Here is a 12,352-nt window from a genome sequence, read left to right as displayed (position 1 = left end):
CCATAACAATCAATGTATTGTCCATTACCAAACCAGCAGATTGTCGGATAGACATCGCTGCAGCAGCTGTCGCTCTCAGACAGCTTGGCAATGCCCTCGCTACAGGGTCCAAGGTTGATGAAAAATATGCGCATGGGCGCGGTCTGTCGCCAAAAGGCTGTGTTAACACTGATAACGCACAACCATCTTTCTCGTGAACATACAATGTAAAAGGCTTACTGTAGTCAGGAGTACCCAACACAGGTGCTGAACATAATGCATTACGCAATTCCACAAAACTTTTCTGGCATTCTTCAGACCATGGGATAGGATTCGGTGTGTCTTTGCATGTTAAGGCTACTAAAGGTTTTGCCAACAAAGAAAAACTAGGGATCCAATGCCTACAGTATGAAGTGATGCCCAAGAAAGCACGCACTTCTCTCTGTGTCTTTGGCACACTCAACTGTGCAATGGCTTGAATTCTTTCTGGGGTCAGTTTCCTTCCCTCCTTCGATAAGAGATGACCTAAGTAGGTCACTTCTTGTCGACAATATTGCAGCTTAGAGAGAGACACTTTGTGATGGAAAGCGGATAAATGGCGCAACAGTGACAATGTGGCTTCTTTACAAATCTTTTCAGTATCCGCAGCGATCAGTAAATCGTCCACGTACTGAATCAGGATAGCGCCACTAGGTAAAACAAGTGCATCAAGTTGTGCTTTCAAAGCTTGACTATATATTGATGGACTTTCACAGTAGCCCTGGGGAGCGCGTTTGAAGCGGAAGCTTCGGCCTCCCAGACTAAAACCAAAAATATCTCTGCTCTCTTCTGCAATTGGGATGCTAAAGAAAGCATTCTTTAAATCAATCACTGAAAACCATGCAGCAGAGGCTGGAATCATCGTTAACAAGGCAGTTATATCGGGGACAACCGGAAACTGTGGCACAACAATCTTATTAACCTCTCTGAGATCGATCACAAATCTGTAAACAGGTGGCTGTGAAGGATCCGTTCGTTTTAAGACAGGTAAAATCGGACTATTGCAAACGTTGCCTCTTGTCTCTTCAATCACACCCTTATTAATCAAGTCGCTGACAATGTCTAACAATGCTTTCTGCCCTTCATTAGAGATCTTATACTGGGGAATACGTGGCAGTCTGACATTAGCCTTTAAAGTCACCACGTATGGCGGTATCTCCAAGAGGCCCACATCATTGGGACCAGTAGCCCAAAGGGCATCCGAAAGGGATGACAATTCAGGTGACATTGTGTTTTTAGACAAGTACATTGGGGAAATCACTTTCTTGCCTAATGTAAGTTGTACTCCTGAAGGAGAACAATACAGTGTAGCGTGCAATCTTTTCAACAAATCTAATCCCAGCAAATTCTCACCACAACCTGTTGTCAGAATCAGGGGTGCTTTCAGCTCGCAAGGTCCAACAGAAATTGACATGGGACTAGAAATCGGGTTCCTAACTGGGGCGCCAGAAAAACCTACCGAAACATTGATATCGCCAGACAAAGGTGCGCCAGGGAATTTTGAATGCATGAATGAACTCTTTGCAGCACCAGTGTCTAGCAGAAAAGGCTCCGTTACATTTGCTGTAGTCACCTCAACATACAGTCCACTCTGATCCACTGGCACTGAAACAACTCCCTCTCTCTGTCTATGGCTGTCCTAGTAATCATTATTTTCTGCATCACCGTCCTCTGCATAATAATCATTATTATAATACTGGGCCGTATTACTAATCGCGTTAGCTTGCTGATCAAAGCTATTGATGGTACTTTGAGGCGGCAGAGGAAGCGCGTTCTGGGGAACACTTCCACGCCCTCTGCCTCTAGGAGCTTGCTGACCACCCCTACCTCTTGCGCCATACGCATTACCGTTCCGCTGCATTAATTTAGGGCAACTATATTTATAATGACCTTCCTCTTTGCAGTATGAACATTGGTTGGGACCTACAGGGACACGTGGTTGGTAATACCCATTCATTTGCTGATTGTTCTGAAACTGTTGGGGTTGGTGATAGACACCTTGGGGTTGCCTATAATTATTCTGACCTCCACGTGGCGGATAGGCCTGCTGTAAAAGGACCTTTGTCTTTAGTTCCTTCGTTTTCTTTTCTGTTCTATCTTTCTCGTCTTTATCTCTATTTTCATAATACTGTGCAGTAGCCAGTATTTGCGCTGAAGAAGAAACAGCCCAAGAACTTTCTGAATCTTTTAACTTTTTACACAGGTCAGGAAGTAAATTCTGCACAAACTTATCCACAAACAGCCGTTGGCCACCCTCCGTACTCATATCCTGCCCACTGTGGTCAATAAACGTTTCTTCAAACCTAGTAAAGAAGTCTGACACTGTCTCCTCTTTCTTCTGCTTGCATGCAGATAACTTGTCCCAATTTACGCGCATCGCAGGCATTATTGTCTTCATATACGTGATGATTCTACCAGGCAGTTCAGCTACTAAAGGTTCTGGTTTCGCACCACCAGTTTGTCTAGCATCAGCAGCAACAATGTTAGCCCATGTATCCCCTAGTTCTGCATTGTGATCTACATTACGAATTGATCCCCATAGAGGCTGTGGAACAACATTACCAAACAACATGTCTATGTCGGCCAGATTCATAATGCATGACCCTGCCGTCTGCGACAACTCTTTATAATAACCTGCTGGGTTTTTACGGGGATCAGGCAAGGACTGCTTAAGCGCTAACACCTCAGAGCGCTTCCATGGAACATGCACCCAAACACGCTGGAAATGCGCTGCCACAGCGGGGTTACCACCGGCAGCTGCAACCGCTTCCTTCCATACCGGGGGAACTTCTCTCATAGGGTATTGTCGTGCTTTTACCTTTTTCCCCACAAGGACATCTTGTCCAAACAATGACTGTTGACAATCATCATTCCTAAAGGACAATACAACCGCAACTGCTTTATCTACTCCGCGGTCCACAATTATACCAGTTCCAAAATCGAACCTCACTCTACACAATTCCTGCGGGTTCGGATTTTTACCACTATCCTCCAATTCTTCACAGAGAATTTCGCACATTTTCTCAAACACATATCTCTGTTTTGGGGCATCCCATTGATGGAAAACGTTGACAACTGATTCCACATCATACAGTGAAGGAAAAACAATCCATCTACGCGCCATGTTATCTATTACCTTTTTCTCATCGGGGTTAGGCAATTGGCTACGCAATTGCTTACGCTGTAAACCAGGAGTCGCACCAGATGACTCAAAGAGAGGAGACATTAATGTAGTAACCACATTAGCTAAGCGCTGTCGCGCTGAAGGAGAAGCTGAGGCGAGAACAGGGGGAAAAACAGAGGGAAGAAAAGAGGATGTAGAGACAGGTACTGGAGTGGTGGAAGGAAGAGTGTCAGGGGAGGCAGCTGCTGTATTAGGCAAAGTCGCAGGAAGTGCGGGGGCAGTTGGAAGCACAACTGGCGGTCCTTGAGAGGGCTGCGCTACATGGATAAGAGCCGGCTGCAAAGCAACTGGCGGTTGCGGCAAGGCTTGCAGTATATTCACTGGAGGTGGCATATTTACAAGCTGGGGAGGCGCCGTGGCATTTTGAGCATACGGGGGTGGCGAACTCAACAAATGTGACATCAGGGGATCTTTCTCCTTTTCTTCTAACTCATTCTGCTTAGAATGTGGTAAAGCTGGGTAACATTTGTCAATCCCTAACTTGCGCTGCCTATGCAATTGCTCACTCATCTGCTCCTCTTCATTGTCTTTAAATTGTACAGCTGCTTGCATTACTGTCATACCTTTCTCTCTCTTATTCTTTTTCGCTAACTTAATTTCCTTTTGTTTGGCTTCCTTTCGCCATAAGCGGAAAGAGTCAAACATCGCCGGCCGGGCTTTCTTCTTAAACAATTTAATTTCCAAATTATCTAAAATATCGGTATCGAAACTACCATTTTGGGGCCATTTTAAAACACCGTCTTTCCTAGTGTAGTGGATCCATACTTCGTTATATGCAATGGGGCCTACGCCATGTTTTACATAGAGCTCATAAGTTGGAGTTCCAACCGGAGGAACCGGACATGATTCCTCTAGCTGGAAATCTTTTCCACAACCCAAACAGAATAATCTACCAAATAGTCCAGAACCAGGCATCTTTGCTCACTAGTCTAGATCCAAACGTCAAAGGATTATCGATTACGATATTCTCGTGAATACACGAGTCCTCTGGCTTTGGCGTTTGCAAACTCCAAAGTACCTAATTACCAAATCAAACGATCCCGAAGGATACCAAAAACAAATAGGAGACGCTCCACTTATACTTAACTGAATGTTGCTGATCGATGGCGTCACCAGAAGACTCTCTCGATTGTTTCGCTCTCTCAAAACTCGTCAAGGGTCCAAAACAGGTCGATTAATCAGGGCAGCAGTCCTTCGTAGCCGTCGGGACGCGGAGAACCTCGCAGAAAAGACTTTCGGACCACGTCGACATGCAGGGGTCGATGAAGTGGCGGCTTTCCTCCGGAATTTCCACACGAAGCTCCTCACGAACCTCTGGCTTGGACTGGTACCGCTGAAATCGTCCCGAGTTGGGCGCCAAACTGAAGTACTGGGTATTTTAGTCCCAGCGGTGCAGGGGCACACACCCTATGACTTCTGGGTTTCACCCTGTTCCGGACCTACAGAAACACAGAGTCTTCTGGGTGAAGTCAAAGATTCGTTTATTGGCTGCAGACCAATTACAGGCATCCTAGAAGTACAACAGCGTGTATGTTCTCAGGAGACTGCTGAAAATCATAGGAACGGGCTTCTCCTTAAGTACAAAATATCATGCTCCAGGCACACATTCCTTGGTTTACGATATGGCCATTATAAGTATACATTACAAACGAAAAAGCAGAGTCATGATGACCATCCCACATTCCAGTTCGGCCAGCCCACAATGATTTACACAGTAAGGTTCAGATCCCACATTTGATGTCAATAGACCCCCCAATAAACATGAGCATCTCCTGTTTTGGGAACCAAGTCATAAAGCAGGAACAAGCAGGTGTGGAAGAGATTAGCCGGGGGATTGTATAGAATGAAAGGGTTTTATGACGGGTCAAGCCCTGATGCTAATCACAGGTGGACGGAGGAAGGGGAGCTCGTGAGACCGGTTTGACCTGGGGCAGCAGAGCCAGCTGCCCAGGTCACAGAGAAGTCAGAGGGAAAGCCCATGTACTGTGAGGCCCGTATTTACTCCATTATAGCCTATGTGAGGGCAACGACAAGATGGCCACTGCTTCCAAAATGGAACCCGCGTAGTGAAGCAGAATGACGTGTACACAGTGCATTCATAGCTAGAACGATATATAAAGCACTCGTACATGCCGCATTTACCATTTGCGGTTTGTTAATACCAAGATAGACAGGGGTAGGGCCCTGTCCCCTACGCGGTCCCGAATATTAAAGTACGACAACACAATCCCTTGAGTTTCTAGACACTCAAAGTCTGGTGACTCCAAACGGGTTAAAACAGGTCTATCGTGTTTTTACAATCTTTAAGAGATTTCTGAAAAAGTCAATTTCAGCGCAAAACTGTCTTTTGGATAAATGGCGGGCGTTCCTCATACTGATGTTGGTATACTCACACCCCCTACTTGAGCCTTGATTCTTGAGTAAGGGGGAGCTTGGTTTTGGGTTGCCATGGCACTATATTTAAGATAAAGCACATTGCAATAAATCAGTGTCTCATTTCTTTACCTGCCACTATATTGAGGTTCCTTTCCATATGGTTACCAGATGACTCCATAACTAACACCTGAATGCAACCATTCAGTGGCAAAACTTTACTTTTACAAATCATTGCATTTAAGTGTGTTCATCCGATTTGATTTCATTGACCTGAATCACAACTACAACACCCACAATGCCCTAATTTGTTAGCTGAAAGTTAAGGACTTGAAATAAAGTGATGAGGAGTCAACTGGTAACACTAACTCAGTAGGATATATTAAAGCAAAATACAAAATGCATTAATCAAATCGGTTTTGCTTGGTAATTGCATACAATGCATTGCAACAAGATCCCATTTGAATACCTTTTGTTCTAATTATTAATCTACAGGAAAAAAAAGATTCCGTATCAGATCTTCTAAGCATTCCTTGTAATGTTATGGGTAACTGACCCCAGTTGCAGGGCCATTGATGCTTGTGCTGTGTGGGGTCGTTGATGCTTATTAATAGGCTCACTGTTGCAAGCACCTATATATCATGCTAGGTTGTTGCATTATCTGTATTTACAGCAAACAATACACACCAAAAACAGGCAAAGACAATGTAGTTTCAATGTTATTATGTTGGCAGCCAAATGGCAGGAGATACCCAAGTGACAACATGCTGTTTTCAGTGCTCTGCCTGCTTGATGCCATGTTCACACATGTGTGACCTGTTGAGTGGAAATGGTACACCCACCAGGTAACTGCAGATGTAGTGTTACACTCTACGGCCTCGATAACTACAAATTTAAGTTTTGGAAATGGCGACAGCCCTGGTAGTAACTGAGTACATTCTGATCGCGTGCCCAGCTGGCTTAAAGGTAACACTGGCAGACAAAGCTGAGGACAAATATGCCTAACCTAGAGTAACGGAAGCACAACCGTCTGGTGATGTTCCTCCTTGAAAGACCCCCATGAAAAGGGTCACTTCTACAGAGGTGTAAGTAGTGTCCCTCACGCCTCCCTGCATGTCAGTGAGACATAAACTTTGGCCACAATGTTCCTCCATTTTGTGAGTAGAACTCAGGTATCCATTCATACCAGAGGAAATTCCCGTAGCAGATATTTGTATTCGTGGACGTTTTCCAGAGGTTTGTCCGCCAGAAGACACTTTCAAGATCATATATAGCCACTTTGAAGGAGAAGGCTGTTATTCAGCCCTTACCTTGGTCAAGAAGGAAAACAAGGCCCAAAGGTGGGCCAAACTTTCTTCATGCAAACACTAACTCTGAAGCATAGGCCTTTCCCCTATATATCAAGGATATTTAAGACAGGTGTTCATATGTGGTATGCCCATGGCAATCATAAAGGCAGCGACAATGATGTTGTTCTAGGGACATCATTCCAAAGAAATACAGAAAATTAGCTAACTTCACATGTTTTCCTGTTAATTTTGGATTTTTGAAGGATGGAACATGATAACCTGTACATGCCTCACTGCATATCAGTAAGCTGGAACATACTTGAATGAATTTTGATACCTAACATTATAACCTCTGCAAAAAGTTTAACAACATGTAAACCATATTGGACCTGAGAAATAACCACAATATTTCATTTTTACAGCACCGTATTTTATTGTGAAGAAAACAATTTTAGCAGCAGTCATAAAAATAATTAAATATAAACCACCAAAAAGTCACCTGATATAAGACAGAAGTGTTTTTCAGCAATTGGGTTTGACCTTTTATTATGTTTACAGTGCTTAGAAGCAGCAGAATTGTGCTATGAATCGCTATATTGAAAACAAGTAATAATAATAATCTAATTTGTAAAGCGCATGGTTACACCCCAAGGCGTGTCCTCGCGCTCGGAAGCAAAGCAACGAAAACCAGCAACCCAACAGTCACTACCACAACAAGCAGCTAAAATAGTCGTTCCTACCCATAATAAAAATTAAAAAAAACGTTGTACCATCCTTCCTGCCCACCATGACCTTGGTCCAGGACCAATTGGAAAAGCCAAGTCATTATTATTTTTTGTTGTGACATGAGCTTTTGCAAACTTTCATACACCAGTATGGGGCATGGCTCCAATGCATTCGACAGGGGTGATCTTACTTTTTATTGGGGTTATTTGTGTCCATGACAAAGAACATGGACGAAGCCATTCACGACTGACACTCAGATTGCTGATACATTTGGACCTAGAGAAGCATTTTTAAACATTCAATTTGTTGCGGTTGAACAAGTATAAAATGATTGTTGTTTACCGTGTAGTAGAAAATACTTTACAGCTGCTGCAACAACCATGGAACCTCAGCCTTGTTAAACTCATATGTTCTTACAATCATGTATGTGACCTCCACATGGTGATTAGAAGTTAGAGTGCACCTGGTCAGGTTCATTTAGTTCCATTGCATACAAAATGTTACTAAGGTTTCCAGGAGATTGGCTAACTGACAGCCAGAGATGGAATCTTGCAGACAAATGGGAAGGCCCGGTTGCAGCTGTTGTCGTTCCAAGATCGTAACGCTAGTAGAAAAAAAATGGAAAAATATGTTATTCTTCAGAATATATGTGGTCAAAGAACAACCAAGTATGTCAAATGCATTGTCAGAAATGAGTCTACTTCTCTCACATCATGTAGCCTTAGAGTCCGACCTAGTGGGCTCTACTGGCCATTAAAGGCCTGATCCAGCATTCGGCTTGGGCCTTTAACAAGGGAGCGGGCCTTTAATGGCCAGTAGAGCCTGCTAGGAGGACTCTAAGGCTATTAGAACATTCCGACCCAAGGGGTCAGAATGTTCTAATTACTAACAACAAAGGCATCTCGGAGCCCGATTGGGTTTAAATCACCTCAGGCTCTGAGAGGCCTTTGTTCACAGTAGCAGCTGTGAACAAAAACATTGGAATGTTTCTCTGCTGGCTTCAACCAGCCCGTAGAAGCCTGAAGCACTCCATTGTATTCAACGGAGTGCTCCACATTCCAATGTGTTAATAGAGCCTTATAGCCCACTGCTGAGACCGATACTGGCTGGTAAATGCCCTGAACCCCAGTTATATGCCAGAGCCACATGCCTTTAACAACCTGTACAGCCTGAAGCAGAAGGGCTATAAGGCTTTTAGAACATTCCACTCACTGAGGGCAGAAGTTTCTAAATTAAAATTGGAGATACAGAAAGACAAGCTTTGGAATGTCGGAGCAGTAGTCTTATACCAGCCATTATTAGCCCTGAGCCAGTTCATTGTCTTCATTGGAGCTCCCAACATTCCAATGCTCTAGTATAGCCATAGAGACCTCCGTAGTGGGCTCTACCGGCCATTAAAGGCCAGCTCATTTATAAAACAAAGGCCTCACGGAACCCGAGGGGGTTAAATTCCCCTCAGGCTTCCTGAGACCTTTGTTCACAGCAACAGCTGTGAATAACATTGGATTGCGGGAGCTCCGGGATTATACCGGCCATTAGAAGCCCTGAGCCACTTCATTATCTTCAATGGAGCTCTCAACATTCCAATGTTTTAATTTGTATTCAATTTGGTGTCTAGAAGAGATGACGTGAGATGTCTCTATATAGGACTGGACTAGGAATCAAAAGCAGACCTGGCAAAAAAGTTCAAATTAGTCGCAGCTCCCTTGCTGTTTCAATCTGTACTGTCTCTTTCTTTCCAATTTCTCTCTTCTCTCTCTCTCTCTGTCTCTCTCTCTCTCTCTCTCTCTCTCTCTCTCTTTCTCTGCCTACTGCCATAAACTCTGGGGAGCTGGAGACAGAGTTAGCATCCCTCGAAGGTCAAAAATCCGTCTCCAACAACTCCAGCCCCCTGGGAAAATGCTAGAACGAATAAAAGGCGAATCCATCCTGTCTCTATATTATCCTGACTCGACTTATTAAGATTTTATGTTGAGTCATTTTACCTATTTATAGACATGATTAATCATACAGTTCTGTTTTGAGACTTTTAGGGTTCTGAATGTGAGTGAGTGCCCTTTTAAACTGCAATCCTTTGCTCAGGGATTGCACTTATAAGTGGTGGATGTTTATCACATCTAATAATTACTGGATGTGATAAAGGCCATAACACCTGTTAAACTTTGGAGGCCAAACCTGCTTGAATTTAACACATGTAACACATCAGTCAACTTCCAGAGCATGCTCATTTTGGATCAGTAAGCTCGAAACTCCATATACTATGTCCCATTTTCAGGCCAGAGCTAGGACTAGGCAAAAGGTATCAAACATGAAAAATTCCCAACACCTCACTGTCGAACTTTATCAGTTGTAATTATTATGCATATGATATGGGGGAACTTGTAATCAGGCCCTTAGAGATGAAATAGCATCCGGGGTACCCTGTCAACTAGTTGGAGATCAATAAATGACCTCCTACATTTCACAAAGAAATAGTTTACGTTTTCTGCAGATATCAATAACAGTATTTAGATTACTCATCTAAAACAGAAAATACATTTCACTTTCAACAGGTAGATTCTTTTGGTGTCTAGTTATCTTTTCTATTTATGCCTAAGCATTACATTTCTAAATGACATACATTCATATTAACAATTAGACTGTAGCTGTTTTGAATGAAAGTGTTCAATATTTTGACTCTTAATCAGGCTTAGGACACTCTAAAAAATGATTCATAAATAAAGACTTTTCGAATCCCAGACAAAAGACTAACATACAAGATTCACACTGTGGCTGCTTATGTGTCAGCCAGAAATGTCAGGACTGGATTCAAGTGCTCCTGGTGGGCTATGTTGATAGGACAGGCAAAAGTAGGTGCTGGAAAAAAGAGGGCAGGAGAACTTTAGCCCTGCTCCCACACCACCAAACTCCTGCCAGATTACAAGTTTCCTCATAGTCTGGTGGGCGGTTCGTTGACGTTTCCCACAGCGGTGCCTTTCAAAAAGGCACCGCAATGGGAACGCTAGAGCAAGTTCCTGCATAGCATGGACTTTTAAGTACATGCCGTGCAATAACTGGGCATGCATGCACATGCCCCTGCATGCATCTGATGATCCATGAAGCAGTGGGGGGCCCTGTAGGGCCCCTTTTGTTTCCTCACCACCATCCTAACAAATGCGGTTTCAGTGAGGAAACTTGTAATATGCTTGGCGGCGCCGCAGTGGCACCGCCAAGCATTTTGCTGCCTCAAGACCACGTGCCAGTGCCAAGGATCTCAGATCCCTGGGGCTGCGGCGGCCCACTCATGATCCGACCACCGTACTCGTAATACAGCGGTCTGACCACTGGTGTGGCGGTCACCAACCTCCACCGCACCTCCACCATGGGTTTGGTGGTGCGATGGACCACCAAGCTCATAATCAGGCCCAAAGTCTTTTGCCATTTCTACAGCAAAGTGTTTAAGTATGGGAGGAGCACAGCGCCATCGAAGCCAAGCTGTAAAATGACAAAAGCCTTCTATCACTCCAAGCACAGTATTACAGCTTTGCATTGGTAAAATACCATTTAAACCAACCTGAAATGAATAACAGCAACCCCTGACACATTGTTTGATATCATTACAGCTCTTCAGAGAGGTCTAGCTTTTTCAAGACACAAGGGAGAGAGTTTTTTGCAAAGTTTTGAGCAGATTTGTCAAACAGCTCCAAATTTATTAGCAAACCAAAAAACGCCTTGTCAATGGAAAAGCAATCCTAACTATAACTACCTAGTGGTGACCATACACATATTAAAATATATATACATGCATATGTGTGTGTTTATATATTATGTGTGTGTGTGTATATATGTGTGTGTGTGTGTGTGTGTGTGTGTGTGTGTGTGTGTATATATATATATATTCACTGCAGAAACTAAGGTTATAGGGATGTTATAGTGAAGCTCAGGTTTCACTCGTACAAAGCCAGTGAAATTCAGCAGTTATAGTTAATGAGCTAACTATAACTGGTAGCCCCGCAATGCAATGCTTATGACCTCACTCATGACATCTCAAATTACATATCTGGGGGGTCAGGGTATTTCTAACCTGCCCCCCTTTTCTTTATTTAAAACTTTTTTTGTGGGACTCAGCTTCAAGCCAAGTCCCAAAATGGCTACCAACATTTCCTGGTTGAAGTGTTGGCAGCCAATCAAATTTCAGTAGGGTCTCAGTAGGCTGTTGGGCTCCCAAATATCTATAATTTTAAACTTAAATATCTACTGAACGGATTTACACCAAATCGCAAAAAGCACACGTTATAGACCAACATCTAACTTTCTGTCAAATTTGGTGTAATTCCATTCAATGGTTGGGGTCTTAGTTGTGTTAAAAAATAAAAAAAATCCAAATGGTCATAACATGGGGAAAACACTTTTAGATACCCCCCGTTTTTCCCAGCCCTCGCTTGACAGATCACCCCTAAACTTTCAACACAGCCTCTGAACTAAAAAGGGGAAGTTTTGTGAAAATGTTGTGAAGATTCTTCAAAAGGCACCAAAGTTATTTGCAAATCGAAAAATGATTTTCCTATGGGAACTTTGGTCCTATCTATAACTACCTACTGGCCACTGCGACTGCTCTCGCTTACAAGAAGCAAAGCAGAATTGCTTTTGGGTACCAGATACCTCCAGTAAGCCCCACACAGTGAGATTGCTGAGAGATGGACCGAGACCATGCCCCTTTTTACACCACTCTGCAAACGAGCCTCTTGGCGCATTGCTGGCGGAGCGATGAGGTCCTCTTGTG

The 12,352-nt window shown here is 43.5% G+C and overlaps 1 protein-coding gene across 1 annotated transcript in view; it reads right to left on the bottom strand.

The window, feature by feature from the left end:
* Positions 1-7,264: 7,264 nt before the first annotated feature.
* The window catches only part of CLEC19A (C-type lectin domain containing 19A), a 246,174-nt gene continuing 241,086 nt past the window's right edge, over positions 7,265-12,352 (bottom strand). The window contains exon 5 of the mRNA XM_085628854.1: positions 7,265-8,194. Coding sequence (XP_085484980.1) covers positions 8,115-8,194 — 80 coding nt within the window. The 3' untranslated portion in view covers positions 7,265-8,114. The remainder of the gene's footprint in view (positions 8,195-12,352) is intronic.

This window comes from Triturus cristatus, chromosome 10 (genome assembly GCF_964204655.1).
Source record: "Triturus cristatus chromosome 10, aTriCri1.1, whole genome shotgun sequence".
Lineage (NCBI taxonomy): Eukaryota > Metazoa > Chordata > Amphibia > Caudata > Salamandridae > Triturus > Triturus cristatus.
This window is presented reverse-complemented; position numbering and strand designations above follow the sequence as displayed.